Source organism: Xenopus laevis, chromosome 7L, assembly GCF_017654675.1.
Source record: "Xenopus laevis strain J_2021 chromosome 7L, Xenopus_laevis_v10.1, whole genome shotgun sequence".
NCBI lineage: Eukaryota > Metazoa > Chordata > Amphibia > Anura > Pipidae > Xenopus > Xenopus laevis.
This window is the reverse complement of record NC_054383.1, coordinates 96,075,190-96,101,845: the sequence shown is the minus strand read 5'-3', so window position 1 is coordinate 96,101,845 and position 26,656 is coordinate 96,075,190. Positions and strand designations below refer to the sequence as shown.

General features: G+C 40.5%; 1 protein-coding gene across 3 annotated transcripts in view; it reads right to left on the bottom strand.

Moving 5' to 3' along the window:
- tmem240.L (transmembrane protein 240 L homeolog) overlaps positions 1–26,656 on the bottom strand; it is a 66,410-nt gene that overhangs the window by 19,738 nt on the left and 20,016 nt on the right. For all 3 annotated transcript variants that reach the window (XM_018226025.2, XM_041569359.1, XM_041569358.1), the window contains exon 3: positions 11,670–11,878. In XM_018226025.2, the coding sequence (XP_018081514.1) occupies positions 11,670–11,878 (209 nt within the window). The remainder of the gene's footprint in view (positions 1–11,669; positions 11,879–26,656) is intronic.

The window sequence follows — 26,656 nt, the reverse complement described above, 5'->3', positions numbered from 1 at the left end:
GAACTTACACCAATTGTCCAGTGCGGAATAAATGATTTGACACGTAGAGTGACGATTCTCTAGTAAATCACCTTGTGTTTTGTAAAATGAAGGCCCTGGGCAGGAAAATGAGCACATCTTTTGTATTCATTTTACAGGTAAGAACAAAGGAATTACATACTCATAAAGAAGCTGCTGAGTTAAAGGGCATGATTTGAAATAAAAATAGCACAGAGAAAAAATGGCATTGCACGATTTGCTATTCATTAAAGTTAGAAACTTAGGCAAGGGATTTGACTACTTTTGCAAAGCCATATACATTAGATTAATAGCAATCAAGATAAGTAAGGCCTCAGTCTAAACTATATGCCCTGGTTTGATTTCCCAGTACGTCTAGATGATGTGCCACACAGGCTGGGGCAGTCTAAGAATAATTTATCTCAGTTACTGTATGGTATGGAGGCGAGAGGAATAGCTGTCATTGGAATCACAAAAGTACAGGTATGGGATCCGTTATTTGGAAACCCATTTTCCAGAAAGCTCCGAATTACGAAAAAAGTTGTCTCCCATAGACAACATTTTATCCAAATCATCCAAATTTTTTAAATTGATTTCCTTTTTCTCTGTAAAAATCATAGGCGGATTTTCAATAAGGCTACGGGAGACTAAGCTTGCAACTGTTCTTCTCTCATTATGAGAGTTTAGTGCAGGAATAGTCTATCGTGCCTGCAAGCTGTTTGAGTCCTGGCACAGCTAGGTATCTGATCAGGCGGCGGAGGGGCCAGGATCAATGTACCAGGGGCAGCAAAAATGCTGCTCCTGGTACTTTAAGAGCGAATTTCCGGGGGAGGGGGCAGCAGCAACTGCTGCTGCCTCAGGCGGCGGAGGGGCCAGGATCACCCCTGCCCGTGTGCTTACCCTTTTGCGCCTGAGTGGATCCAGGGGGGTCCACGAGGGCGGCAAAGAGGGCCAGTGCAGAGAACCTAACTGTGCTCTCTGCGCTAGAAGAGCCGAATTTCCAGTTTGAAAACCAGAAATTCGGCTCTTAAAGTACCAGGAGTGGCATTTTTGCCGCCCCTGGTTAGAGATGTCGCGAACTGTTCGCCGGCGAACTTGTTCGCACGAACATCGGGTGTTCGCGCTCGCCGGAAGTTCGCGAACGTCGCGCGACGTTCGCCATTTTGGGTTCGCCATTGTTGGCGCTTTTTTTTGCCCTCTCACCCCAGACCAGCAGGTACATGGCAGCCAATCAGGAAGCTCTCCCCTGGACCACTCCCCTTCCCTATAAAAACCGAAGCCCTGCAGCGTTTTTTCACTCTGCCTGTGTGTGCTGAAGAGATAGTGTAGGGAGAGAGCTGCTGCCTGTTAGTGATTTCAGGGACAGTTGAAAGTTTGCTGGCTAGTAATCGTTTTGATACTGCTCTGTTATTGGAGGGACAGAAGTCTGCAGGGGTTTGAGGGACATTTAAGCTTAGGTAGCTTTGCTGGCTAGTAATCTACCTTCTACTGCAGTGCTCTGTATGTAGCTGCAGTGGGCAGCTGTCCTGCTTCTGATCTCATCTGCTGACTGCTGCAATAACAGTAGTCCTTGTAAGGACTGCTTTTATTAATTTTTTTGTTGTTTTACTACTACTACTACTATAAGAGCCCAGTGCTATTAGTCTAGCAGTGTTGGGGAGTGGGACTGGTGTGCTAATCTGCTGCTCCTAGTAGTTCAGCAGCACCAACTTTAATTTTTTTTTTTTAATATTCATTTTTTTTTATTTTACTTTTTTTAATTTTACTACCGCTGTAGTAGTGTATAAGTTGACCTTTTAGGCATTATTTGCCCTGTAGGCATTATTTGCACACTGTTTTCTTCAACCCGCCATCTAGCTGTGTGACCTTGTTCACATTCTGTCTAAATATCCATAATATTACCGTCTCCAGAAAAAACACCGGAGTGACTTTTTTCAAGCAGCCATAATATATTTTACGTAATCCGTATCCACCGCTGTAGTAGTGTATACGTTGACCTTGTAGGCATTATTTGCACACTGTTTTCTTCAACCCGCCATCTAGCTGTGTGACCTTGTTCACATTTTGTCTAAATATTGATAATATTATCGTCTCTAGAAAAACCACTTGATTACTAGCCAGCAAACTTACTATCATCTGTCCCTGAAATCACTAACAGCTCTCCCCCTACACTATCTCTTCCAAGCACACACAGGCAGATTTTTCAGATACATTTTTGCCCTTGATCCCCCTCTGGCATGCCACTGTCCAGGTCGTTGCACCCTTTAAACAACTTTAAAATCATTTTTCTGGCCAGAAATGTCTTTTCTAGATGTTAAAGTTCGCCTTCCCATTGAAGTCTATGGGGTTCGCGAACCGTTCGCGAACCGCTCGCATTTTTGCGCAAGTTCGCGAATATGTTTGCAAACTTTTTTTCCGACGTTCGCTACATCCCTACCCCTGGTACCTAGTGGGGCGCTGCCGCCTGAGGCGACAGCCTCAAGTTGCCTCATTGGCGAAGTACCCCTGGCTGGAGGTGATCTTTGAACCTCCCCACAGCCCCAGCCAGTTATTTCAGCTTTGCGGGCAAATGTTTGGGTTTCTTGGAGAGGATGGAATTCCTTCAGCAGGACTGCTGCTGACACGGAGGTAATTTTCCCTCCCCCAAACTTATGTGGCAGGGAACCACAGAAGTTGGACAGCACTGATTTAGACAAAAGGTTGAATCTGAAGGACATGCATGATTTTCCTACCTTAATTACTATTTTACTATGTCTGTGTATATTTGTGCTTAGGGTGTCAGCAGCCACAATGTTTAATGTTATATTATATGCTTGGTGTGCAGAATTTGCTATACTTATTAAATAATGTAATTGTGATGCTATTTCACATTACCCTTTTTTTTTCGTTTTTGTGTGGTATAATGTCCTGGAGATGACACTAGCTCTCTGCCTGTCAAGAAGTGCTACCAGAGCAGGGATACAGTGATTCTAGTGCCTTACTGCTTGTAATTCAGAAGGTTTTTTGGAAAAAAACAATCAAAGTTAGTTGGGAGCTTTTGGACCCATAGGTGATGGGCCCAGCCGGTGTATAGTCAACTTTAGCCTTCCCAAACAAAAAATCACCCTCCACCTATGGTAATAATAAAAAAGTACCTTGTACTTGACCCAAACTAAGATATAATTAATCTTTACTTAAAGCAAAACCAGCCTATTGGATGAAGATCCAAATTATGGAAAGATCCATTTAGAGCCAACCAGACCTCCCCAGGCAATCCTGGGTCTGGGCCAGCAAGGCCCACAAGGACTCTATTAACAGACCTTGCCAAACAAGCAGATCTGGTCCTGATTGGGTCACTCGTGCACTGTGCCAAACCAGTCTGATCCAATTGTTGCCTAGGGGCCAATTACTGGATCATATAGAGGGGCCTACAAGTCCATTGGATGAGGACCACATCAACACTCTGATGCAGTTCTCATTTGACAGGGATATCAAACCTGAACTATGTTGGCCTGATGTTGAACATGCAGGCTCTTTGGTGGGCTCTACAGCCTAATAAACTGGCAACTCATTCAAGAAGGAAGCTTTAAGGGGTGCCCAGGACGTTGATTGCGGTCTACCAGTAGATCCCAATAATGCCCCTGGTATATAAAAAAGGAGGGATGTGGAAGCACTCCTAAGGCTAAATTCAAAAGTATTTAAATACAATGGAAGTGCTACTGACTTGGCCAATAATCAATGCACATTCCCTGGTCCCCTGTCTAAGTAATTCAGTATATATGCAAGTGCATGTGTTTGCAAAAACAGGAGTTTTTTAGTTACAAAGTTATGGTCATAAAGTTGATAAGCCACTGACCTGAAAAAAAAAAGACACTTAGCAGTTTAAGCTAAAGCAATGATAACTTCCGCTAGCATATTGCGCGGCAGTCAGCTTTTTTAAAAACTGCGCCGATAACCTGGCAGATCTCCGCATGTGTCTCTGTGCCCTTATCCGTCCTGGGGCCACTTTCGTTTTGTAACTCTAGTAAACAAATTGTGAGACTGGCACTAAGACCTGCATATAAAATTGACTTGACTAATGCAATTTGCTCACACAGACACAACCTTTTCCCCTAATGAATATTGTGCCTTCTGTGCTGCATGCATTTACTGTACTCTGAAAGCTTGCTACAACTGGGTGCAATGCCCATTTTAGTTATAAAGCCAATACTATTACAACATAACATGGCGTGGCATTAAAATCTGTACAGAAAATTAGGTGACCTTCACAGCGTTTTAGAAGTGTATTCCCTTAAGATGTTAGATAAATCAGTTCATCGTCACTGACAAGGAAGACTCACTTGCAGAACAGGATCTAGATCAGTGTATGAATCAGACCATGCCTGCTGGCCCCTGTCATAAGGTTCCTTTGACAAACACTACCTTCTATGAGTTGTCAGTCATCTCTGAATCAGAATGACACCTTCAGGCTCCAGAGCAAAGCCAGCACAGACACAACATGGAATCTCTTCAAGGACATCAGCTGTCTTTTAAATAATAAAAGATATCTGATAAATGCTAAGATTCATCTGTGTATTTTAGTTGCCTTGTTGCATAGGCCCATACATGACCTTGCCATCAGGTGGGGGTGGTAGTACTACTACTGTAGGGGGCTGGCAAATTTTAGACCTGCACAGAAATGCTTTTTTTTATTATTATTTTAATGCAGAAATAAATTAATCCCAATCCCTAAATTCTTTAGATAGGGGTCCATTGAATGGCAGCAGAGGCCCCTCAGGCGGTCCAATTCTGGAAAAGGAAAAAATATCTGGATCACAGTGGTGGTTACAGTGGGAGGGTCGACCATTAGATCCAGGAGTTCGGATGGGAGACCCATAGTTAATTAATTTGTATACCATTCCTCTTGTTAACAGACTATATTCCTTACATTTTCTTATATAGCTGCTCTTCTTTCTACATGAACTGTTATAGAACCACAGCCTCATTTTTGAACATAAGAAAATTCACAGAGCTACTAGTAGCAGCTACTTGTCATGGCTACAAAACAGACAATAGTGATAATTGGCTTTACTAAGACACTATTGGCGGAATGTAATACAGGGCCGGAAATAGGGGTAGGCAGAAGAGGCACGTGCCTAGGGCACAACGAAGTGGGGGCACCAAGCACATACCTCTTTATTCGCCTACCCCTGGTCCGTACCCTTTTTCTCCCACTGGCAATGTCCAGCACGCCTCTGTGCTCCTCTTCTGCGCTCTCTGTGCTCCTCTTCATTTTCTCTCCCCCCACCTCCAACTATCGGGCATGCTGGATGCCTTGGGCGCCTGGCTGGTTTAGCCCGGGCCTGATATAATATGTTTTGTTAGCTCCAAAACGTTTGCAAAGAATATTGCGAATGTTAGTGACCATGTTTGCCACTTTTTTTGATTGATTACAGATCTCTACGACTTCCTTGCAAAGCCCAGAGCAGGTGTTCATGCTAATCTTTGCTTAGCAATTTAATATTCACCAGCAAATGATTTTACATTCGTAAAAAAAATGCATTTGAAATAACGCTTGCGATTTTCAATTATATACCCCTTTTGTGTGTTTTAAGAGAAGCAATTCTCAGTACTGTCCATGGCAGGGTATTTTTTTTTTGGCATTTTGTAGCCACAAGTAGCTGCTACTAGTAGCTCTGTGTGTCTTCACCATAAGGCAGTGATCCCCAACCAGTGGCTCACAAGCAACATGTTGCTCACCAATCCCTGGGATTTTGCTCTCAGTGGCCTTAAAGTAGATGTTTATTTTGAATTCCAGGCTTGGAGGCAAGTTTTGGTTGCATAAAAACCAGGTGTACTGTCAAACAGAGCTCCTGTAGGCTACCAGTCCACAAAGGGACTACTAAATAGCCAATCACAGACCTTATTTGGCATCTCTAGGGACTTTTCATGCTTGTGTTGCTCCCCAACTCATTTTACATTTGAATGTTGCTCATGGGTAAAAAAGGTTGGGGACCCCTGCCCTGAGGGTTGAGGGGTATACTTCACTGTACATTAACCTGTCTCTCCTCTAAATGCAGGAATCAAACACGTTGGAGAGCCAATGAAAACAAGACATATTTATTGACTTGCTCACAGCAGGGAACCTATAGTCCCAAAGAACAGTACATAGCCCCATGGTCCCATAGTGTGGGGTGGACATATAAAGAGTGATGGGCGAATTTGGGGTGTTTAGCTTTGCCGAAAAATTCGCAGATTTCCTGCAAAATGGCAAAAAAATTCACAAAACAGCGCCGGCATCTCATTTTTGACACCGTTGTCCGTTTATTGGTCGCCGGCGTCTGTTTTTTGGACGCTAGCGCACATTCGCTGGTGAATTTTCGCTGCGGTTTTGCAAATTTAATAGCCGGCAGCAAATCGCAAGAATTCGCTGCGAATTCGCGCCTGCCGAATAAATTCGCCCATCACTACATATAAACAGACAAGAAAACATCCCCTTTACCTATACATTGTGCAACATGCATTGTGAATCCCCTGCCCCAGGTCTGTGAATCAGAACTCACTAAATAAGAAACCATAGCCCCACAGGCTTGTTCAATATTGTGCAAAGCATTCTATGGTATGGCTAGGATTCACAAGCCTTTACATTGCAGTGTATTAATCCTTTCTCAGTACAGGCCTCGCAGGAAGCTGAAACATTTCAGTCGGTAGCTGTCAAGGACAGAGAACAGAGAAATCCTACCAATCGCTGTGCTTAGTTTGACAAACTCCCGCAGGCATCAGAGAGAAGTGCCTAAAGATAGCAGAAAATAAACATACTACAAAAGAGCTGACTGTGTGATAAACAACCAATGCTGTTATTTATTCAAAGCACGGCAAAGGCCTCACATCACAACAAAACTAACATTAATATGCCCAGCTGCTGCTGCAATGCCAAATCCTACACAGCATCTCAAAAATGGGGCAGGCCAATAACTCAGGGTTTTGTCATGTCCCAAAATGCTCAGTACCACCACATGAATGTTTCTGTGATTTTAGAAACTGGCTGTGAAAAAGGCACATGTCCATCAAATTTAACCTTTAGTGTAAATGAATCCTGGCTAATTCTACAGGGGGAAATTCTGAGTATGGGGGCACTTCTTCCTCTAATAGAAAAGCAACCCAGTCCCCAGATCAACATTAAATAAAAATAACATAGTTAAAGTGGACCCGTCACCCAGACATAAAATTCTGTATAATAAAAGTCCTTTTTAAATTAAATATGAAATCCAATTTCTTTTTTTTATTAAAGCATTCATAGCTGTTGTAAACGCATTTAAAAATATCAGCTGTCAATCAAATATTGTCTGCCCCTCCTCTATGCCAGTGGCATAGAGGCGGGGCAGACAATTACTTTCACTTTCCATTCAGCACTTCCTACATGTCACTGCTCTCCCTGCATTCCCCCAGCTCTCTTAACCATTTAATTGTGTAACCAGGGCATGGGGATGGACATTGGGTCCCTGTCCCCTCGTGCACAAACAAGATTCTGAGATGATACAAGGCTTCTCTTAATAACAAGTTCCACAAAATGGCTCCTTCCTGGTTGCTATAATTATGAGTTCCCAGACTGATGGAAACAATATTCAAATAATTTATACAGTGTAATTAAAGTTCATTTTGCTTGACTAACATGATAAAATAGGATTTGGAATAATTTTGTTTGGGTGACGGGTCCCCTTTAACCTAAACTGATATGTTCCTATCACAAATTGTATCTCTAAAATGATGATCAACGGTGCAAATTTAAGTCTGCAAATAACAGACTTGCAGCTCAACAGTTTTGGAAGTCAGAGAGGTAAATGTACTAAGAGGCGAAAATTCACTATCTACGGCTTCGCAGCCATCGCAACACTTCGCCAGGTGAAAATTCGCTCAGTCAACGCTAATTTACTTGAATGCAAAGTTGCGTCCAGGGTGCTAAACACTGGCGAATTTTCGCTAGCGTTACTTCAGCAATGCGAGCAAAGATGTGCTAATGTTCAATTCTGCCTAGCGCAACTTCATTAGAGGTCTTCACTCAGGCTAATTTGCATACGGCGGGAAATTTAAAGTAGAATGGACATATATGTTGTAGCAAATACATTACATTACACATGTCCAGGGAACCTTAATAAAGACATTAGAGTTAATATAATGCCCTACACATGAGCCCACTGTATAATTAATGTTCCATTTGTTAGAAAATGTATGGGGGAACCCGGTTACCCAAAAAAAAATTTAAGGACTTTTGGAGGTTATCACTCTGAAAAAAGGAAAAGACGCCAGCGTTTTTTGAAACTTTTTCCACTAAAAAATATGATGTAAGTAACAGAAGATTGAGGAAGATCTATGCACTCCAGTGCACTTCACCTGGTCTGAGCTGGCGAAGGTAAGTCTGGCGAAAGAGGTAATGTTCAGTAAAGTCCGCATCTTAGTGAATTTGCCAGAGCAAAAATTCGCCTGCCGATAGGTTCGCTAGCGAAGGGACGCCTGCGCCTTTTTGTAAATCTGCAAAGTCCCTGAAAACCGGACTTCGCCCTTTATTAAATCTGCCCCAGAGAGTCAGCAACCCTAGGTTCAAGTGCATAGAAAGCACATAAACAGTTAGGGACACTCCAAAGAGAGCTATTGAGCTAAAAAAAAAAAAAAACAACCAACCTCCTATTAGCAGTCTAAAATTGTCTCAGCTAATGTCTCAGACATTAGCCACTAAAAATAGAAACCACTAAAAATAGAAAATTAATTAACTGCAAGTGTGCTCATAAGACCACTCTGATTAAATTTACATTAATTCATGTTTTGAGTTTGGATCTCCTTTAAAAAAATACAGAAATTAGAAAAATGTAATAATTAGTCATTAATATAAAAATATGCATGATATACACAGGGGAGTGTTTTACATTTCCATGGCATGTAAAATGCTATACAGCAAGCAAGGCAGCCGCTTATTATTGTCACTAACTATGACTTGTCCATGGTCAAAAGGAGCTGCCACAAGATACCAGGGTCTCTAGAATGAGATCCCACAAAAGCAGACTGATCTTGACCTCTAGGCCAACTCCTACTCTAAAGCTGCCCATAGATGCAAAGATCCAATCGTTCGTTCCCCATCCCACGACTTGCCACTAACCATTCAGATCAAATAAAGTAGTAAAAGAACAGATCAGCCGATGTTCTGCCCCTGACAACAATCGTATGAAAGTTATGTCTGACAAAGCTAGTGACAGTCTCCCACTGAAAATCGTACGATCGGCAATACATGCAGAGAATTTAAAATGACTGATCTCCGCCGGATGAAAAATGCCGGGACTCTCCACACACGGTCCACAAATTGTACGAATCAAGGATTCGTACGATCAAATCTTTGCGTCTATGGCCAGCTTAAGGGTCAAACTGGACCAGCAGGCTTTTATGGGCCCAACCGACCCAGACCCATTGCACATGGATGCTGCTGACGCTCCTCCGCCTGTTCACAGCCGCCAAGAAAGAGAAAGGCAGTATAAGATATGCAGTGCTGGACAGGTGGGGGGCGGGGAGGACACAGGGGGGGGGCTTTAGGCTACAGTCTCAGTTGCGCCAGACAGGCCATTATGACGCTGCTTTTTCTAAAGGAAGATGTGAAATGGCTTCTATGGAAAGATAAGAAATAAACAACAAAACTAAAACCTTGCAAAGTTCTGGTTTTGGTTGCCGGGATCAGTGTCCTCGGCAACCAATTAGATTGCTATCTGGGATGAAACGTAATAGGCAATTGAATAAAAAAATGAAAAATAAAAATTGAATCCCAACTGAAAAGTTGCTAAACACAGACCAGAAAAATAGAGCTGGCACTACTCCGACACCCCAAAAATATGATCAAATTGAGTAAAGTCCAGGAGTCTCAAAATATTTGTATGTAACACTAATTAGTTAGCCTATGATTAAGTGTCCTGTGTGGACACGAAACGCGTCAGGCTTTTATTTTTTATACAAGATGCAATAAAGCTTTTTTGTACTACTTTACATATATTTTGAGACTCCTGGACTTTACTCAATTTGATCATATTTTTGGGGTGTCGGAGTAGTGCCAGCTTTATTTTTCTTGTTTTGTATGCATTTTCTCCCCCTGCTGAGGGCTTGGAGCACCCGGACCCCTTATGGAAAGCGGTAAGCTTCCTTATATACCTTTTCAAAGTCTATGCTTTTTATTACTTTGTTCTAACTAAACACAGACCATACTTAAAGTTAAAGGGATACAAGAGATACTGCTATGTTCCTATAACTACAGGGAATATGTGATTAATACTAATTTTGCAGCACAGAAATCTTACTTCTTAACTAAGAGAGAGGGAGAGTTACTTTAACCAGTATTTCAACCTACTGAAGAACTGTGCCACCCCCAGCCTAGCCTAAGCGACAGAACCAGCCTCCAAGCTCCAAGAGCAAGGATGGGGTGGCTTAGGTGCAGTTTATGATGTTGCAGGAATAATAGGTAATTAGTTATATAGTAGTATATGTTAGTATCATTTTAAAGAAGTAGTTCACCTTTAAATGAACTTTTAGGATGTAATAGCTAGTTCTAAGCATTGGCAACGTTTCAATTGGTCTTCGTTTCTTCTTTTTTTATAGTTTTTGAATTATTTGTGTTTTTTTTTTACTCTTTCTAACTTTCAAATGGGGGTCACTGACCCCATCTAAGAACAATTAAATAAGGCACAATGGTAGAGTCTTTCCGGGTCTGCCTTGCAGTACTGAACAGACAAGCAAGGAAACACTCACCAACTCAACATTTGCTAGGCAATAGGCATCACCAATAAGCACAAGTGCAGGCAGGGAGATAAATCTTGTCAGACAACCCAAAGGCAAAAAAAGGTAATATAGAATTTTTTCAGTAGGTGTTTTCCTGTTTAAGATGGTGATGTGACATTGACTAATACATTGGCAATAACTATCAAACCAGTTGGCACAGCAGCCTCCTAGTATTAAATAGTACAAAGCCGAGGATCAGCAAAACCTTAGACTAGTTGTAACCTAACGTCAGACTGAGTAAGGGACATGTTTAGAAGCTAGGGTGGCAATATTAATAGGAAAATCACTATATGTTTATGAAAATGAAGGTAAAGTTTGTCCAAGAGCTGCTGTATCCTCAACAAGATAAATCAGTAACAATTTTCTCAGTATCTCAGTACACTTGGGGGTTTTATTAGATGTATGGGGAAGCAATTTTACTTTGCACTTTTGAGTTCCTTCTTGAAGCTGTAGCAAACTATAGCAAGAGAAAAAAAATTAAGCGATGAGTATAAATGACCTTGGTAGTAAAAGCCCTATTTAAAGCAGGTCTAGTAACACATCATAATCATTTACTGGCTACCTTCTAGAAAGGCAATATCTGGTTTCCATGGGTTACTAGATCTGGTTGCCATTTTTATTACATTACCCATGTTAATATAATAATAACTGCTTGACAGTTCAAGTTTAATACAAAGGCTTAATGTTTAGGTCTCTAGTATAAAGCCACCGCTTTCAAATATACAGTCTCTTTTGCCTTCTTGTTAAAACTACAGCCATTTCTCAATGGATTCACTTATTATTATGATATTTACTTATACATGCACTTCACTTTGTAATAGTGACTGCTTATTATAATGCATCATCTACTATGAGCTTCTTGCCTCAGCTACTCAAACCAAGCAAGCAACACTCTGTAGACTTACCATAACGTCTGCTGGTCCGCCATGTCCTAACAGCGTAATGCAGAACCCCATCCATCCAGACCAGGAACCAACTTATACAAAATCCTAATAAGAGTCCCAGCATCAGGTCAATCTCCTGCTTTGTTACATTGTCAGTGACAAAGTAATTCTCTGAGGAGTCTACCACCGACTGGTCTCCGTCGTATGGGATAACATAATGAACATGATACCTAGAGAAAAGGGGAGCAAAATACAGACATGGGTAGGGTTAATTATGAACATACATTAGATATGCCAAAATTGCAGCCTTTCAGCTGATTGCCATAAACCTGCCCCGCTGTGCTTCCTTTTCCTCTGTAGTAGATGAACAAAAGATGGAAAGAATTCACCAATAAGAATGTGCCTTACTAGCGTAATGTTAGCCATCATGCTCTTGTAATAATTATAAAGATTATTCTGTTATTTAGCTTTCATTATATTACATTTTAATCAAATATCAAATGGAGGACATATTGCTGTTTAGTTGTTCTGCTACAGGAAAATTGTGCTTAATGCTCCCAATTGCTGTAACAAAGTTGAAGGAGGCTGCTCTACACAAATCATGTGGGATTCTCAGTGGAAGAGATGTATCTACAGAAGAAGCAGACCCTGCGTCTGCAGGGGGGCCCAGAAGGTATAGGGGCCATGATTAATTAGCAATTTTTAATACATATTGTTAAAACAGGAAAAGCCCTGGATAAAATCTAAAATGATTTGCTGTGGGGCCCAGTAACATCTACTTATGCCACTGCTCAGTGGAATATTCTTATGCATTTTAATGGTGCATCAGACCAAGGAGAGCTCCAGGTAATAGTTTTATGGAGTACTGTTGCTTTAAGAATACGCCATGATGTTGCACCCAGAAAGCTTTAACCCTTGATAATATGTTAATGTATGCTGGTATTTGTAGTCCAGCAACTACTTAGTAAAGTGTATCCGAGCAACAAAGAGCTACTGTCATGCCTTACATTTATAACTATGACTAAATATCCCTTAACGGCGATAATCTCAGTTCTCAGATCTCAATTTTCTTTCAACTGAACTGCACATATTTTTAGTTTTTTTGTTTCTATTCAGATGTACAGCTGGGACACTATGCCTTTACCTTTTATTTTCCCATTTGTCTAATGGTTATGTTAAGAGGTACAAATTGCATTCTTTTATTCTTGCAGGTGAAATTTGCAGTCAGGGGTGTAACTATAGAGAAAGCAGACCCTGCAGAGGTTTAAGGGGCCCCATGAGGCCCAAATAATGAGCAATTTCAATATCTATTGGTAGAACAGGACAACCTCTGGATATGTTTGGGGCCCTAAATTAATTTGCTGTGGGTCCCAGTAACATCTAGTTACTCCACTGTTTGCCGTGTTAACCCTACCTAAGCAGCCATTGTCTAACTGACAGGCTGCCCATTGTTAAAGCCAAAGAGGGTCATGCACAAAAGGGCAATAGTGATGCAAACAGTCTACCATGAAAGAGCTCAGATAATAGATAATGGGAAAAGAATCACGCATAGAGCTATGAACTGAAAATAGGAATGACCTGCCTGTCCAGACAGAACCTCTATATGGGGGACATTGCAGTCAGCATAACTGCAGTATGTAGGTATTTAAAGACTAAGGTCCAGTGAAATGTTCGTGCGACTTGGAGTAAAGGCCTTGATTTCCAAGCCAACTACCAACCTGCTATGGGGTGTAAGAAGGATTATAGAAATATAAAGTTAAGACAGCATTATATATATATGTACAGCATACCTCCCAACATTTTGGAAGTAAACAGAGGGACAAAAAGTTTTTTCGCAGGTAGCTCAGTGATTTTTTGGCCACGCCCCTTTCTGTGGCCACATCCCCTAATTACCATGTTAATTTTACAAAAAATTGGCAGGTTATGAAAGTTTGAAAATAATTCTCCTTATCTAAACTTTTTTTTTTGTGTCTCAAAATTGTTACAAAGTTTCTTATTTGCACCTGTTAGTTGTTCTGTGCTCTCTGCTAAAAGCCAATTAAGTTAGAAACGTTTCTTTTTCTGGCTGTTCAGTGCAGAGAAAATAGGGACTTTCCAGTACAAATGAGGGACTACGGGTTGAGCTGTCAAAAGAGGGACTGTCCCTCCGACAAAGGGACAGTTGGGAGGTATGTATACTGTACATGATTATATATTATTATTACCCGCAAACACTCATGTACATGCAGTCTGAATTGCAGCCGAAACAACATTGTGGCAACACAAATTCAAATAACAAAAAACAATACAGAAAAACAAAACAGCACATTGATGACAAGTGTGTATACATGCAGTACATAACAGCACAACAGCACTTGTTACACGTATTACTATAGCACAGAAAGCTTAGATGTAAATGTGTTGCTGTGAATATAATACAAATGGAGCTCAGCAGATCTTGTTTGTGCAGCTGGAGACAACAGCAAATATTCTGGGGGTACTTCAAGGAACAATCTGAGCCCATGTACATCTTTGCCTCATCATGCATATTCATTTGCAGTACAATTGATCTAATGAACACGGGAGATACAGTAATGAGTAAAGGGACTTTTCCTGGGGGCTCCAAGGGAGAGCAAATTGCCTCCAACAACAGCAAAAGACAGAAGAAATTTAATGTGGAATAATTAGAGCAGTATGGTTAGGGTCTTCCTCTGAAAGAATAAGTATTTAGTTGAGGAACATATACAGGTATGGAATCCGTTATTCGGAAACCCGTTATCCAGAAAGCTCCAAAATACGGAAAGGCCATCTCCCATAGACTCATTTTAAAAATGATTTCCATTTTCTCTGTAATAATAGAACAGTACCATGTACTTGATCCAAACTAAGGTATAATTAATCCTTATTGGAAGACATGCTTTTCTAGTAGAATTAAGGTATTAACATCCAAATTATGGAAAGATCTGTTATCCGGAAACCCCCAGGTCCTGAGCATTCTGTATAACAGGTCCCATAATTGTACAAAGAATTTCCCTTTCATTTCACTGGCCGGGGAGAATTATGAGCAGCTGCCACTGTTACAGGCCACAGTTACTCAGAATAATGGGAAATAAATATGGTTGTGATTAGGGAAATAGAGGATTGCTCTGTCTTTGGTGATAAATGACCCCACTCAGAACTGCTTTTTGGCCATCGAAAAATTTAGTTATATCTCTGCATTCGGTCTGCATTCCAGGACATTTCCAGGTACATAAATTCTCTTAATTAAAATACCCGCCTCATTGTGCAGAATATACAAATTATTACTGAACTATATCTCCCAGAACTGAAACTGGAGAACACAATAAGAGAACTATATATTCAGCACACACCCAAACTGCAGACATGTAACACAGCAGCAGCCTTATTGTCATTCTTCCTAAAGAGGTAATAGGGACATTTCCATTTAAAATAAACATATGGACTCACAACCCCCCCCCCCGCTAGATAGCAATGCGGCTATGGATGATTTGTGCACAGCAGCCAAAGCACTTCAGCTGCTGCTCTAGTTAGTGGAGTTTGTACTGAAAAATAAATGTCGATAAACTAGCAGCAGAGTTCTTTTTTCATCCGGCACTGTCTACGTCAGAGAGTAGGCTGAGGGAGACTATAGCCTCTTTCCTGATGACGGCAATGCATGATGCTCAGTATCATAAGCCTCCTACATTCACCTTTATAAAAGATCCTTCTTTTATTAAATGCTCTGCATCAAAAAAACAAAACATCTACACTTTTATGGTAATATTGGAAAATAACTGAATCGAATCCTCTGCATCTACTATTTATATGTTATCAAAAAATTTGGTTAATGTCAATTTAAAAAGCATCCTATAGGGCAGTGGTCCCCAACCAGCATGTTGCTCTCCAACCCCTTGGATGTTGCCCCCAGTGGCCTCAAAGCAGGGGCTTATTATTGCATTCCTGGCTTGGAGGCAAGTTTGGTGGCAAAACAAGAGGTGTACTGCCAAACAGAGCCTCCTGTTGGCTGCCAGTTCATATAGAGGCCACCAAATAGCAAATCACAGCCCTTATTTGACACCTCTTGGAACATTTTCATGCTTGTGTTGCTCCCAAGTTGTTTTTACATTTGAGTGTGGCTCATGGGTAAAAAAAAAGGTTAGGGACCCCAGCTATAGGGATTAAACAGTAGTACAAAGCACACAGCGTTTATGAGAAATTACCTATGAAGTAAAGTGTGAGAATGGCATCTCCAGTTGCCATTTCCTGCAAACAGCGCCAAACAAGAGCCCCCAAGCTGCTAGGGTGTTGTGCTCAGTCTTTGAGTACAGTAAGGGTTTGCCCATAGTGATGCTAATGTTTTGGGACTAGCACTTCTCTTTATGTAGGAGGGACAATGATTTCCTCCCCTTTACATCAGTCTGTCAACATAAAGTTCCCTTTTTGCAGCTATTTTTTTTACCCAGATCATAGTATTTCCCTAGCAGTTCAGCAGTTTGCCAGCTGAGTTAGGTTCCCCTAATCTTTAGAAAAGGTCAATATATACTCAGTCTCTTTGAGCCAGAGAGGGTGAATGGTACTGGAAGAGGTGGAGGTAGGCCTCAGAAGGAGAAGTCAGTGGCAGGAAAGATTTGTAATAGTTAACAGCATAATAGCATAATAGCATAAGAACAATTACTAAACACTCGAAGGCTTGTAAAGAGGGGCGAACCCCTCCGTGTTTATTCAGGTCAGTGATGTAACGTTTTCGGGGGCGGACCCCTTCATCAGACACTTCACAAACCTTCGAGTGTTTGGTAATTGTTCTTATACTGTATTATCGGAGAGGTGCTGACCTCTTTTCAAAACACCAGGCAGGACACTTGGAGAGGCTGGGAAGATAGGTATCGTATTTGCATGAACTAGTTAGAAAAGCAGCCAGAATTCCCCACAAGAGACCAGAGGAGTTAGTACCCTCTGGTGTCACCAGCCATTACAGGAGCTCAAGTAGTTAGGCTCAGAAATAGGAGACCACTGTGAGCATCACCAAGTGCCTTACCTAGAGGTAAGTAGTACCTCTGGATGTCTACATAAACTATGTCTGTGTAATATTAAGTGTAATGAGATTGTCTGAATTATCATTGTACTATCAGAGCAGTACCACCAAAGAGATTGTACCAGAGACAGAAAATAAAGTAATTTTTTGTTGCAAGAAACACTCTTGCCCAAGTTATTGTGAGATCAAGTTCTGTGTGTCTGAAGTCGGCATGGTTAGCCCTTCCTTCATCAGTACAGAAAGGGGCCCACTTGAGAGAAGAGTCCCATGTAACACATGCTCATGATCTGCAGGGGTTGTGACTGGTCCAGCTAAGCCTAAATTAACCCATCAGGAGTTAGAACAGAGTCAGAGTACCCCATTGAGCCATATATCATTATAGATGATATATGGTCTTGTTCACTCAAGCTCCAGCCCAGGCTTCTTTTCTCTTTCCAATGAAGAGCCTTAGGGTGACAATCATGACTCTAAAGTGGAGCTTGACTTGTTCTGGAATTGTATTACTTATGTTTAATACATTGGATCTGTGTGACACATTGCCTTGTTTCCTTGCCTGTGCCAAAGCACCACAGCCTATATCATATCCTGCAGTGAGAAATGTTCCTGTGTATTTGCTCAGCGGGACATTAATGAAATGAAACAGTTCTGTATTGGTTGCTGCAAGATGTTTGACACAATGCAGCAGAAACAGTGCTTGGGTAGAAAAGGCAACAGAGCAGAGATGGCCTAACTGCAGACTTCTCATTCAATGGCTGTTGGGGCAGAGTGGAAATTATAGTTCAACAACACCCCAAGGCCTGTAGGTGGCCTAACACAGTATAAGAAAGATGGTGCTATTGCTCTTTGCAGTAGTTCAGTTTGGATTTCAGGCACATACCTGAATACAGATGAAGTTCAGGTCTTTGCATAAATGCGTAGCAGAAATATACAAATGTTTTCCATAAACAAAGAGCCGTAGAGCTGAGCGCATTTCAAGCAGACAATTAAGTAAATGATTTAATTTGGCACACCTGCAAAGCCAGCAGGAGCTATTGAACTGAGCTTTGGAACAGCACACCGATACACTGACTCTGCTGAGAGACTGCAGACACAGAGACTAGGATAGGATCAGCCTACTGGAGGTGGAATAATACAAGTATATCCCTAAATGGTTACTGATATCTGTTACTGCAGAGCTGCTGTTAGAAACCCAGCTTTTCCTATGGGACCTAGTCACAAGATAATATATGGGGGCTCTGTGATATATCTACAGAGTCTCCCAAAAACAGGGCCTTTTAGAGCTCTAATAGCTGCATCCACCTGGAAAAATATACCCAAGGTATTTTGCAGCTCTACAGTCCAAGTGGAGATACTTAATATTCATACTGCAGAAGTAAACAATTAAATTAACACAATCCTCTGAATAATTCATGTGACATAGATGGTATGTTATTCATAACAACATTATATGCGACTATGGCAAACATTTAATATAGTAATATTTAGATGTATAATGGGATCTTTATTATACTTCAAAAATGCTACTTTGGTGAATTTGTGTTCCATTTATGAATTTTGTTTCATTCAACCCTAGGACCTTCTAAGGGTCTCAAGATGATAACTAGGAGCTGTATATTTTTAAGGGGTGTGTGGTATAATTCTAGGTTGTATCGGTGTATTATGATGCAGAAGGGTTTTTTATGGTGAGAGTTGTAACACTGTGGCATTCTCTCCCTGAAGTGGTTGTACTGGCACATATATGAGACAGATGCAAGAAAGGGCTGGGTAAACAATTAGCAAGAGCATCGGAGTACAAAGCAAGTACAAAGGAAGGGGGAATTTTCAAGCTATAGAGCAGGGTTCCCCAACCTTTTTTACTTGTGAGTCACATTCAAATGTAAAAAGAGTTGGGGAGCAACACAAGCATGAAAAAGTCCCTTGGGGTGTCAAATTAGGGCTGTGAATGGCTATTTGGTAGCCCCTTTGTGGACTGGCAGCCTACAGGAGACTCTACTTGGCACTATACTTAGTTTTTATGCAATTAAAACTTGCCTTCAAGGCTGGAATTCAAAAAAAATCCCCTGTTTTGAGGACACTGAGTGCTGCTCCAGCAGAATTCTGCACTGAAATCCATTTCTCAAAAGAGCAAACAGATATTTTTATATTCAATTTTGAAATCTGACATGGAGCTAGACATATTTTCAATTTCCCAGCTGCCCCAAGTCATGTGACTTGTGCTCTGATAAACTTCAATCACTCTTTACTGCTGTACTGTAAGTTGGAGCGATATCACCCCCCTCCCTTTCCCCCCCCCCAGCAGCCAAACAAAAGAACAATGGGAAGGTAACCAGATAGCAGCTCCCTAATACAAGATAACAGCTGCCTGGTAGATCTAAGAACAACACTCAATAGTAAAACCCATGTCCCACTGAGACACATTCAGTTACATTGAGAAGGAAAAACAGCAGCCTGCCAGAAAGCATTTCTCTCCTAAAGTGCAGGCACAAGTCACATGACCAGGGGCAGCTGGGAAATTGACAAAATGTCTAGCCCCATGTCAGATTTCAAAATTGAATATAAAAAAATCTGTTTGATCTTTTGAGAAACGGATTTCAGTGCAGAATTCTGCTGGAGCAGCACTATTAACTGATTCATTTTGAAAAAAAAATGTTTTTCCCATGACAGTATCCCTTTAAGGCTACAAATGTATTGTTATTGCTAATTTTGTATTATTTATCTTTCTCTTCAAGCCTTCTCCTATTCATATTCCAGTCTCTTTTTCAAATCAGTGTGTGGTTGCTAGGATAATTTGTACCCTAGCAACCAGGTTGCTAAACTTGCAAACTGGAGAGCTGCTAAATAGCCCAAAAATTACAAATAATAAAACTGCAAATTCTTTCAGAATATCACTCTCTATAGCATACTCAAAGGTATTTTAAAGGTGGACAACCCCTTTAAGTTAAATTGCCCTTTAGTATGTTATACAATGGCTAATTCTACTCATCTTTCTAATTGGCCTTCATGTTTTCTTTTTTATAATTTACAAATTATTTGCCTTCTTCTTCTGACACTTTCCAGCTTCTAAATAGGGGTCTCTGTCCCCATCTAAAAATGAATGTTGAAAGGCTACAATTTTATTGTTATCACTACTCTTTTTTTTTCCAGCTACATCTTTACATAAAAGCAGTGCTACCAGTGCTTTAAATCCTGAGTCATCAGTAGTTGTTCCTGATCAAGAAACAATTTGCAGTCCTCCTCCTCCTCCCAACTGTAACTGCCATTGCCAATGGGGACGTTAATCAAGGCGAAGGCTTTCATATCAGCACAGAGGATGAGGCCGAGACATGAGGATTAATTTAGATTTGGCCAATGAAGTAAACTGTATCAAATAAAGCCACATTTAATTAAGTTTATTTATATGTGCTGCTGCTTCTCCCCTGAACTATGTCATTGTTAGAAATTAAAAACTCTAAATGATGCGCTTTTGTTAAATGAATGTCAGTGTTTTCCAGCTCACATCAGACAATTGCGCTGCCCACTATTACAGCAACACATCAAGATCCATTTTCTCTGTTTTATTCTGCAGATGTTACACTTCCAATATCAACAAGCCCTACCTGCTATAAGACTACTCACTATGGCTCTCAGTACATGGGATCCACAGGCCAAGCCAAAGGCTACAATGAGTGTGTTTTAAGGGGTGAGGTTGCCCCTACTATAAAATGATTATTTATAAAATTGCTTTACTACAGTTGGCTGCATTATGCTGGGAGATGGCAGCATTCAGCCTGTTTAACAAAGAACTTGGGTCTAAGTATTTATCTTGGGTGAGATTTCAGCCCCTGATTTTTTGCTTACTGGTCCTTTTTCTTAAATCGATGCTAAGGAGGAAAACTGCATTTTCTTGACTCTTGGCAGTGGTTATATTGGCAGTGGTTATATTTCAGCTCTGACCCAGTCAGGTTTCCCACAATAAACCTTGTCAAGACAGTGACTTACTGACAGTTCTAGTTCTCTCTAGTCAGAGTATTTGGTAGTGCTTTCATATTTGTGTTTTCCTTACGTTGACATTTGTCCTGGATTTTTACCTTCTCTGAATGCCGCAGGCCTTAGCCTTTGCTTTTTTACACAGCTATAATTCACCTCCTGATTTTTTTTTACTACAATCTGTTACTGACCCTGCCAGTCTTAGTTCTGTATTCTCACAATCATAGCTGCGATCAGAACTATTAAGTCCCTGCAGTAGTTGCTTGTCTGGCACCCCACCACATGAACACACGCATGTAGTATAAAATTATTGGCCACGTCTTGTCTGTGCTACACAAAAGATGAACTAGAAGTTAGGTAAGTTTTGCTAGGGATACAGACCTAAAAATCATTGTACATCTATTGGACCTGTTATCCAGAATGCTCAGGACCAGGGCTTTTCCAGATAAAGGGTCATTATGAATACCTTCAGTTTGCTTAAAAATAATTTAAACATTAAATAAACCCAATAGGATTGTTTTATCTCCAGTAAGGATTAATTATAAATTAGTTATGATCAAACACAAGGCACTGTTTTATTATTACAGAGAAAAGAAAACCATTTAAAAAAAATTCAATTATATTATTAAAATTGAGTCTATGGGCCTTCCTGTAATTCAGAGCTTTCTGGATAATGGGTTTCCAGATAACAGATCCCATATCAGATTAAAAATCAGACGTGTAACTATAGAGGAAACAGACCCTGAAACTGGAGGAGTCTCAAGAACTATAGGAGGCAAGTGGTTTATTGACTGCTAAGCAGCTGCGATAAATGTTTATGGAAAAAATCTTGTTCCCAATGTTTAGGTCTTAGGACACTGCTGAAAAGTTCCTGTAGAAGATCAATAAGCAGTAAATAGACCCCCAAATAATCAGCTGATGTTACTCTATAATAAGTAGTTCATATAAATAGTTTCATTACTTAATGTGCTATTGAGTCAGTCAGTTCATTGGTGGTCAATATAATTTATCTTGTTTTTTTTAATTCATTGGGAGTCTGTGACGTTTTCCCTAAGTTTAAACCCAACTGCCTGCCCCTGTCACGCTGCTCTGTGTTACCATTGCTTTATACGCAAATGCCTGTTGAGAACAGGTTTCACTGGCTCCGTTAAGCTAAACCCTGCCAGAGAAAATGCCAATACTGCTCGAACCTGTGGAACAATATTGGCAGGTAGTCACTGAATTCAATGCCAGCACCTGTGATTGCATACATGGGGGATTTTGGCCAAAAAAATGCTCACGGGTGCATTTTCTGCCTGAAATCCATCTCATGTGTCTTGCCATTAAAGTCAATGGCTCAGCATACCCTGGGTTATAATGTGCGTAAGGAACAAAATAATTCTCTATTTCTGCATGAAGGAAGAAGTGGTTAAACACCAGAGGCTTCCTTAGTTGAAAGAAAACAAGGTATAGTCAACTATACAAAAACATGGGATCAGATCATTTCTAATGAGATTACTTTTGGCATTACTAAGAGTTATCATTCCCCAGTGCCTTTGCTTCAGAATGTGAGGACCACATATACATTCATAGGAGTAATCGATAAAAAGATGAAGTTAAAAGTTGTTCGGTTTGGCAGGGGACTATTTCCAGGGTCAGACTGGGCCAGCAGGACACAGGGAAAAAACCTGGTGGGCCCCGGCTCTTGTGGGCCCTGCTGGCCAAGACCTGCTCCCTGCCCTTGCTGCCTCCAACCCCCTCTCTAGCCCCGGTCACGGAAAAAGACACATGAGCACGCGATCTAAAGGGCGGGTTGCGGCGAGGGATCCGGAGGGGGCTTTGCGGCAGGGGCGGGGGGGGGGGGCTTGAGACAGCAGCCCTGGTAGCCCAGAGCAAGGGCAGTGGCATAAATGGGATGCAGGGAGTGTGACTGCTGGGGGACTTACTGGCCAGTTTAGCAGAGCTGAGCATTGGCATATCAATACACAACTCTGTTCAATGAAGGGCTCTAGCTCTGCTAACATCAGCTCAATGCACAGACCAGAAGCCGACACACATACCCCATAGATTTCTAGTTACACCACTAGTAGTGAAGATGAAAGCCTTCCACATGTCATAGATGTAAATTAGAGCCCCCTTTATGGAAAACACTGGAAAAATGATATTAGTGTTACACAGCAAACTGGCCTTTTATAATGTAGCCTTAATCTATAATGATCTATTTATAGTAAGACACATTCTAAGTAAATGTCAATATATAATGTATACTGAAATTGAAGGAATAGATAAGAATGCCACATTTTTCAGATGACGTCCTCCTAATGATTTTCAAATCTCTAACTATTTGGCCCAATGTTCAATTAATTCTGTAAGCTTTCATCTCACAAAATCAATACACCTCCTGTAAACCTGAAGTAGTCCATGGGACTCTGAAGTATGCTCTTATGTTCTTTCATTTTGGACAATAAAGTACATAGCATTTCATGCTTTCGTGATAAATCCTAAAAAATACCACAATTCCTCCCTCCCCAGGATGTGTATATACCAGACAAAGGAGCAGACTAGGAAGTCAGGGTTCCTCTTAGATGAAGTTCAAAGGACTTCACTTGAACAAGTTGCTGGTACGGGTATGGGATTCATTATCTGGAAACCCGTTATCCAGAAAGCTCTCAATTACGGGAAAGTCATCTCCCATAGACTCCATAATAATGCAAATAATTTAAAATTTTAAAACATATTTCCTTTTTCTCTGTAATAAAACAACCAGTATCTTGTACTTGTTCACAACTAAGCTACAATTAATCCTTACTGGAGGCAAAACAATCCTATTGGGTTTAATTAATGTTTAAATAATTTTTTAGCAGACTTATTGTATGGAGATCCAAATTATAAAAGACCCCTTATCCGGAATGCACCAGGTCCCGAGCATTCTGGATAACAGGTCCCATACCTGTACCTCAAAAGCAATGCCACTTAATCTCAAGGTGAATGAATCAATCCGAGTGCTGAATTTGCTTTTTTTAGAGTCGGTCATTTAGACTTAAGCTTTAGTTGATGATTCTTCTGAAAAATGATTATTTCTACTTTTCACTTGAATCACCTTTTTCTATAAAGTCGGTTTCTTCAGCTCTAGTGAAAGCAGTTATTGCCAGCTTGTTGCACTCCAACTATACCGGAACTGCGGTTGATGCTTGGGACCTGGGGTTTTCCAGATCTTTCTGCAATTTGGATGACTATAGCTGAAGTCTGCTAAAATCATTTAAACAGTAAATAAACCCAGTAGGATTGTTTTGCTACCAATAGGGATTCATACAGTTTAGTTAACATCAAGTACAAGGTACTGTTTTATTATTACACAGAAAAAGAGAATCATGTTTAAAAATTATAATTGTTTTTTAAAAATGGATTCTGTTGGAGATGGGCTTCTTGTAATCCTGAGCTTTCTGGATAACAGGTTTATGGATAACAGATCCCATATCTCTACTTTCAGGTTTACCATAATTCAAAGACCTCTGCATTACACTGCAATAAACGCAGCAGAAGTGGCATATGTGCAGCTGCTGGCCTCTAGCACAAAGTGCCGGGAAAACAGCGATGCAGGGAATAAATAAATCGGCCTGGCACAAAGCCTAAAGCCTAAATGTTTGGTCTCATGCCCATGTTATTTCTTTCAGGGTGAAGCTAATTGCATTATTATCTGAGTGCTTTCAGTGCAATACATTACATTGTAATTTATATGGGCACAAGCCTACTGTTTCTAAAGAAAAATTGACCAGCTGTAATAGGATAAATGTAATATTCAGTCATTAATGGCCTAATTGATAACATCCCTTTATGGTTTTTTTTTTTTTTGCTTTTTTTTAAACAAAAGAAGGGACGAGGAACTCCATCAGGCCTGTGTACTGTTTAGCAGATCTGAAGCAGCGAACTGAGCACTGGGGATTGCAGGGAATTTCAGAGGAGGCATTTAACCTTGCACCCCAAAAATGCTACATGGAAATCATAACATAAACAATATAAATACATTGTGCACTTTTTTTCAAGTTCATTTACAGGGGTGGTTTGCCTTTGTTAAATTTTAGTATGTTATAGACTGGCTAATTCTAAGCAACCTTTCAACTGGCCTAATTTTTGAATTATTTGCCTTATTCTTCTGATTCTTTCCTGCTTTCAAATGGGGATCACTGCCCCCATCTAAAAAACAAAATTTTTTATTGTTATTGCTTTTTTTTATTACTTATCTTTCTATCCAGGCCCTCTTCTATTCATATTCCAGCCTCTTAAACAAATCAATGCATGGTTGCTGGGGTCATTTGGACCCTAGCAGCCAGATTGCTGAAATTGCAGACTGGAAAGCTGTTGAATAAAAAGTAACTTAATTTGCATTGATGTTATAAATGATATAAAGTAAATGGGGCAGACAATCTTGAAACTACCCCATTGAAAAAAAATTGGGATCTTACAATTGAATTGGTCAGGAAGGCGTTAATGGAATCCAGGTTAGGCGGTATGGGCATCTAGATACATTTGTATATTTTGGCAACAAGAGGGTCAACAGTAACTAGGGTTTATGTAGCGTTTATGCTGAATTACTAATTTCTATTGTGAATATGAAATGATATATAACGGTATATTGTAGTATTAACTCAGAGTCCCTTAGCTCAGATAACTGACACTAGCTCAGAGCATGTGCTGTGGGAACATCTTCACTTCTAAAGGGCTATGGTGGCATTGGGCTGAAGCTGAAAACATTAGGTGTAGTAGGAAAAAAGTAGGAAAAATCAAACGTGCCCAATCAATATTAGGCCGATTTTTGACCTGATATCGATCAGGGAGACCCATTGGAAGCACCCACATAAGCTACCAAATCAGTCTAAAGGACTGATATCGGCTGCTTTAATCTGCCCAAGTAATCTGCCTTTAAGAGTGCCTCTCATGAACTAGATATAAACTTATGTGGAAGTCAGGCAATGCCATTTCAGGTGCTTGACTGACATGTACCTTCCATGAAATTTCCATCAATAAAGTTAATCTCTCACATCTACAATCCCAACAGGGAGATTTTTCTGTATTGTTACAAGTGATATCGCTTTGGTTTAAATATTAAAGATAATGATTTCATTAATTCCTTACTAAATGTTCTAATTGTGCAGTGGCATTCTATGTGGGACAAGCACTTTATTGCTTTTTTTTTCACACAGCCAAGCTAGTGTCTAATGGAGGAAAGGCTGCCTGGTTTTTCATTAGTCCGTCCTGAGCATCCTGCCCTAAATTGCCTATTTGTTCATTCCTTACTTGTACAGCTTTATAGCAACCCAACATTGTTTAAGCCTCTAGTTACTAATATACTAATTTGGGGTGGGACGATTAGCAATCAGCAGTTCATTTTGCATCTTAATTGAACTAATTTTGCTTTTGCTGATTTTGTTACATTTCTTATAGTCAGTGTCGGACTGGCAAACTGAGAAATCAGAAAAACTCCCGGTGGGCCCAGATGTTAGTGGGCCCTCTTGTTTCTAAACATTATACCTACTTCATGGTCATTCCCTATTTCTTTATGGGTAAAAATGCTTAATAATGGGAGAATATTGTAAGTAAATATAAAAGACTAGGAGAATAAAGAGGTTGAGTGAGGAGAGGAGGAATAATAGTTTGGAAACATCCACTGTCTAAGGTTGGGCTCACCGTCTTAGGTTTTCTGGTGGGCCCAACAGGGCCGCCATTAGAAATCACGGGGCCCCGTACAACAAAATTTTTGGGGCCCCCTGGGCCCCGCCCACACTGACGACCAAGCTCCACCCCATATCCCGCCCACTCCACATCGCAGTTAAAAGACCACACAGACATCAGCGTTAAAAAAGTAACCCCCCCCCACACAAGTTGTAAAAAGCTATTGATGGTCAGGGCCCCCTTATAAAAAAAATTGGGGCCCCAAAAAAAAAAAAAAATTATTATTTTTTTTTTTTAAAAAACTGTTTTTTTTTATAAGAAAAAAAAAAACTTGGGGCCCCAACAAAAAAAATGTAAAAAAAACTAAAAATAAACAAACATT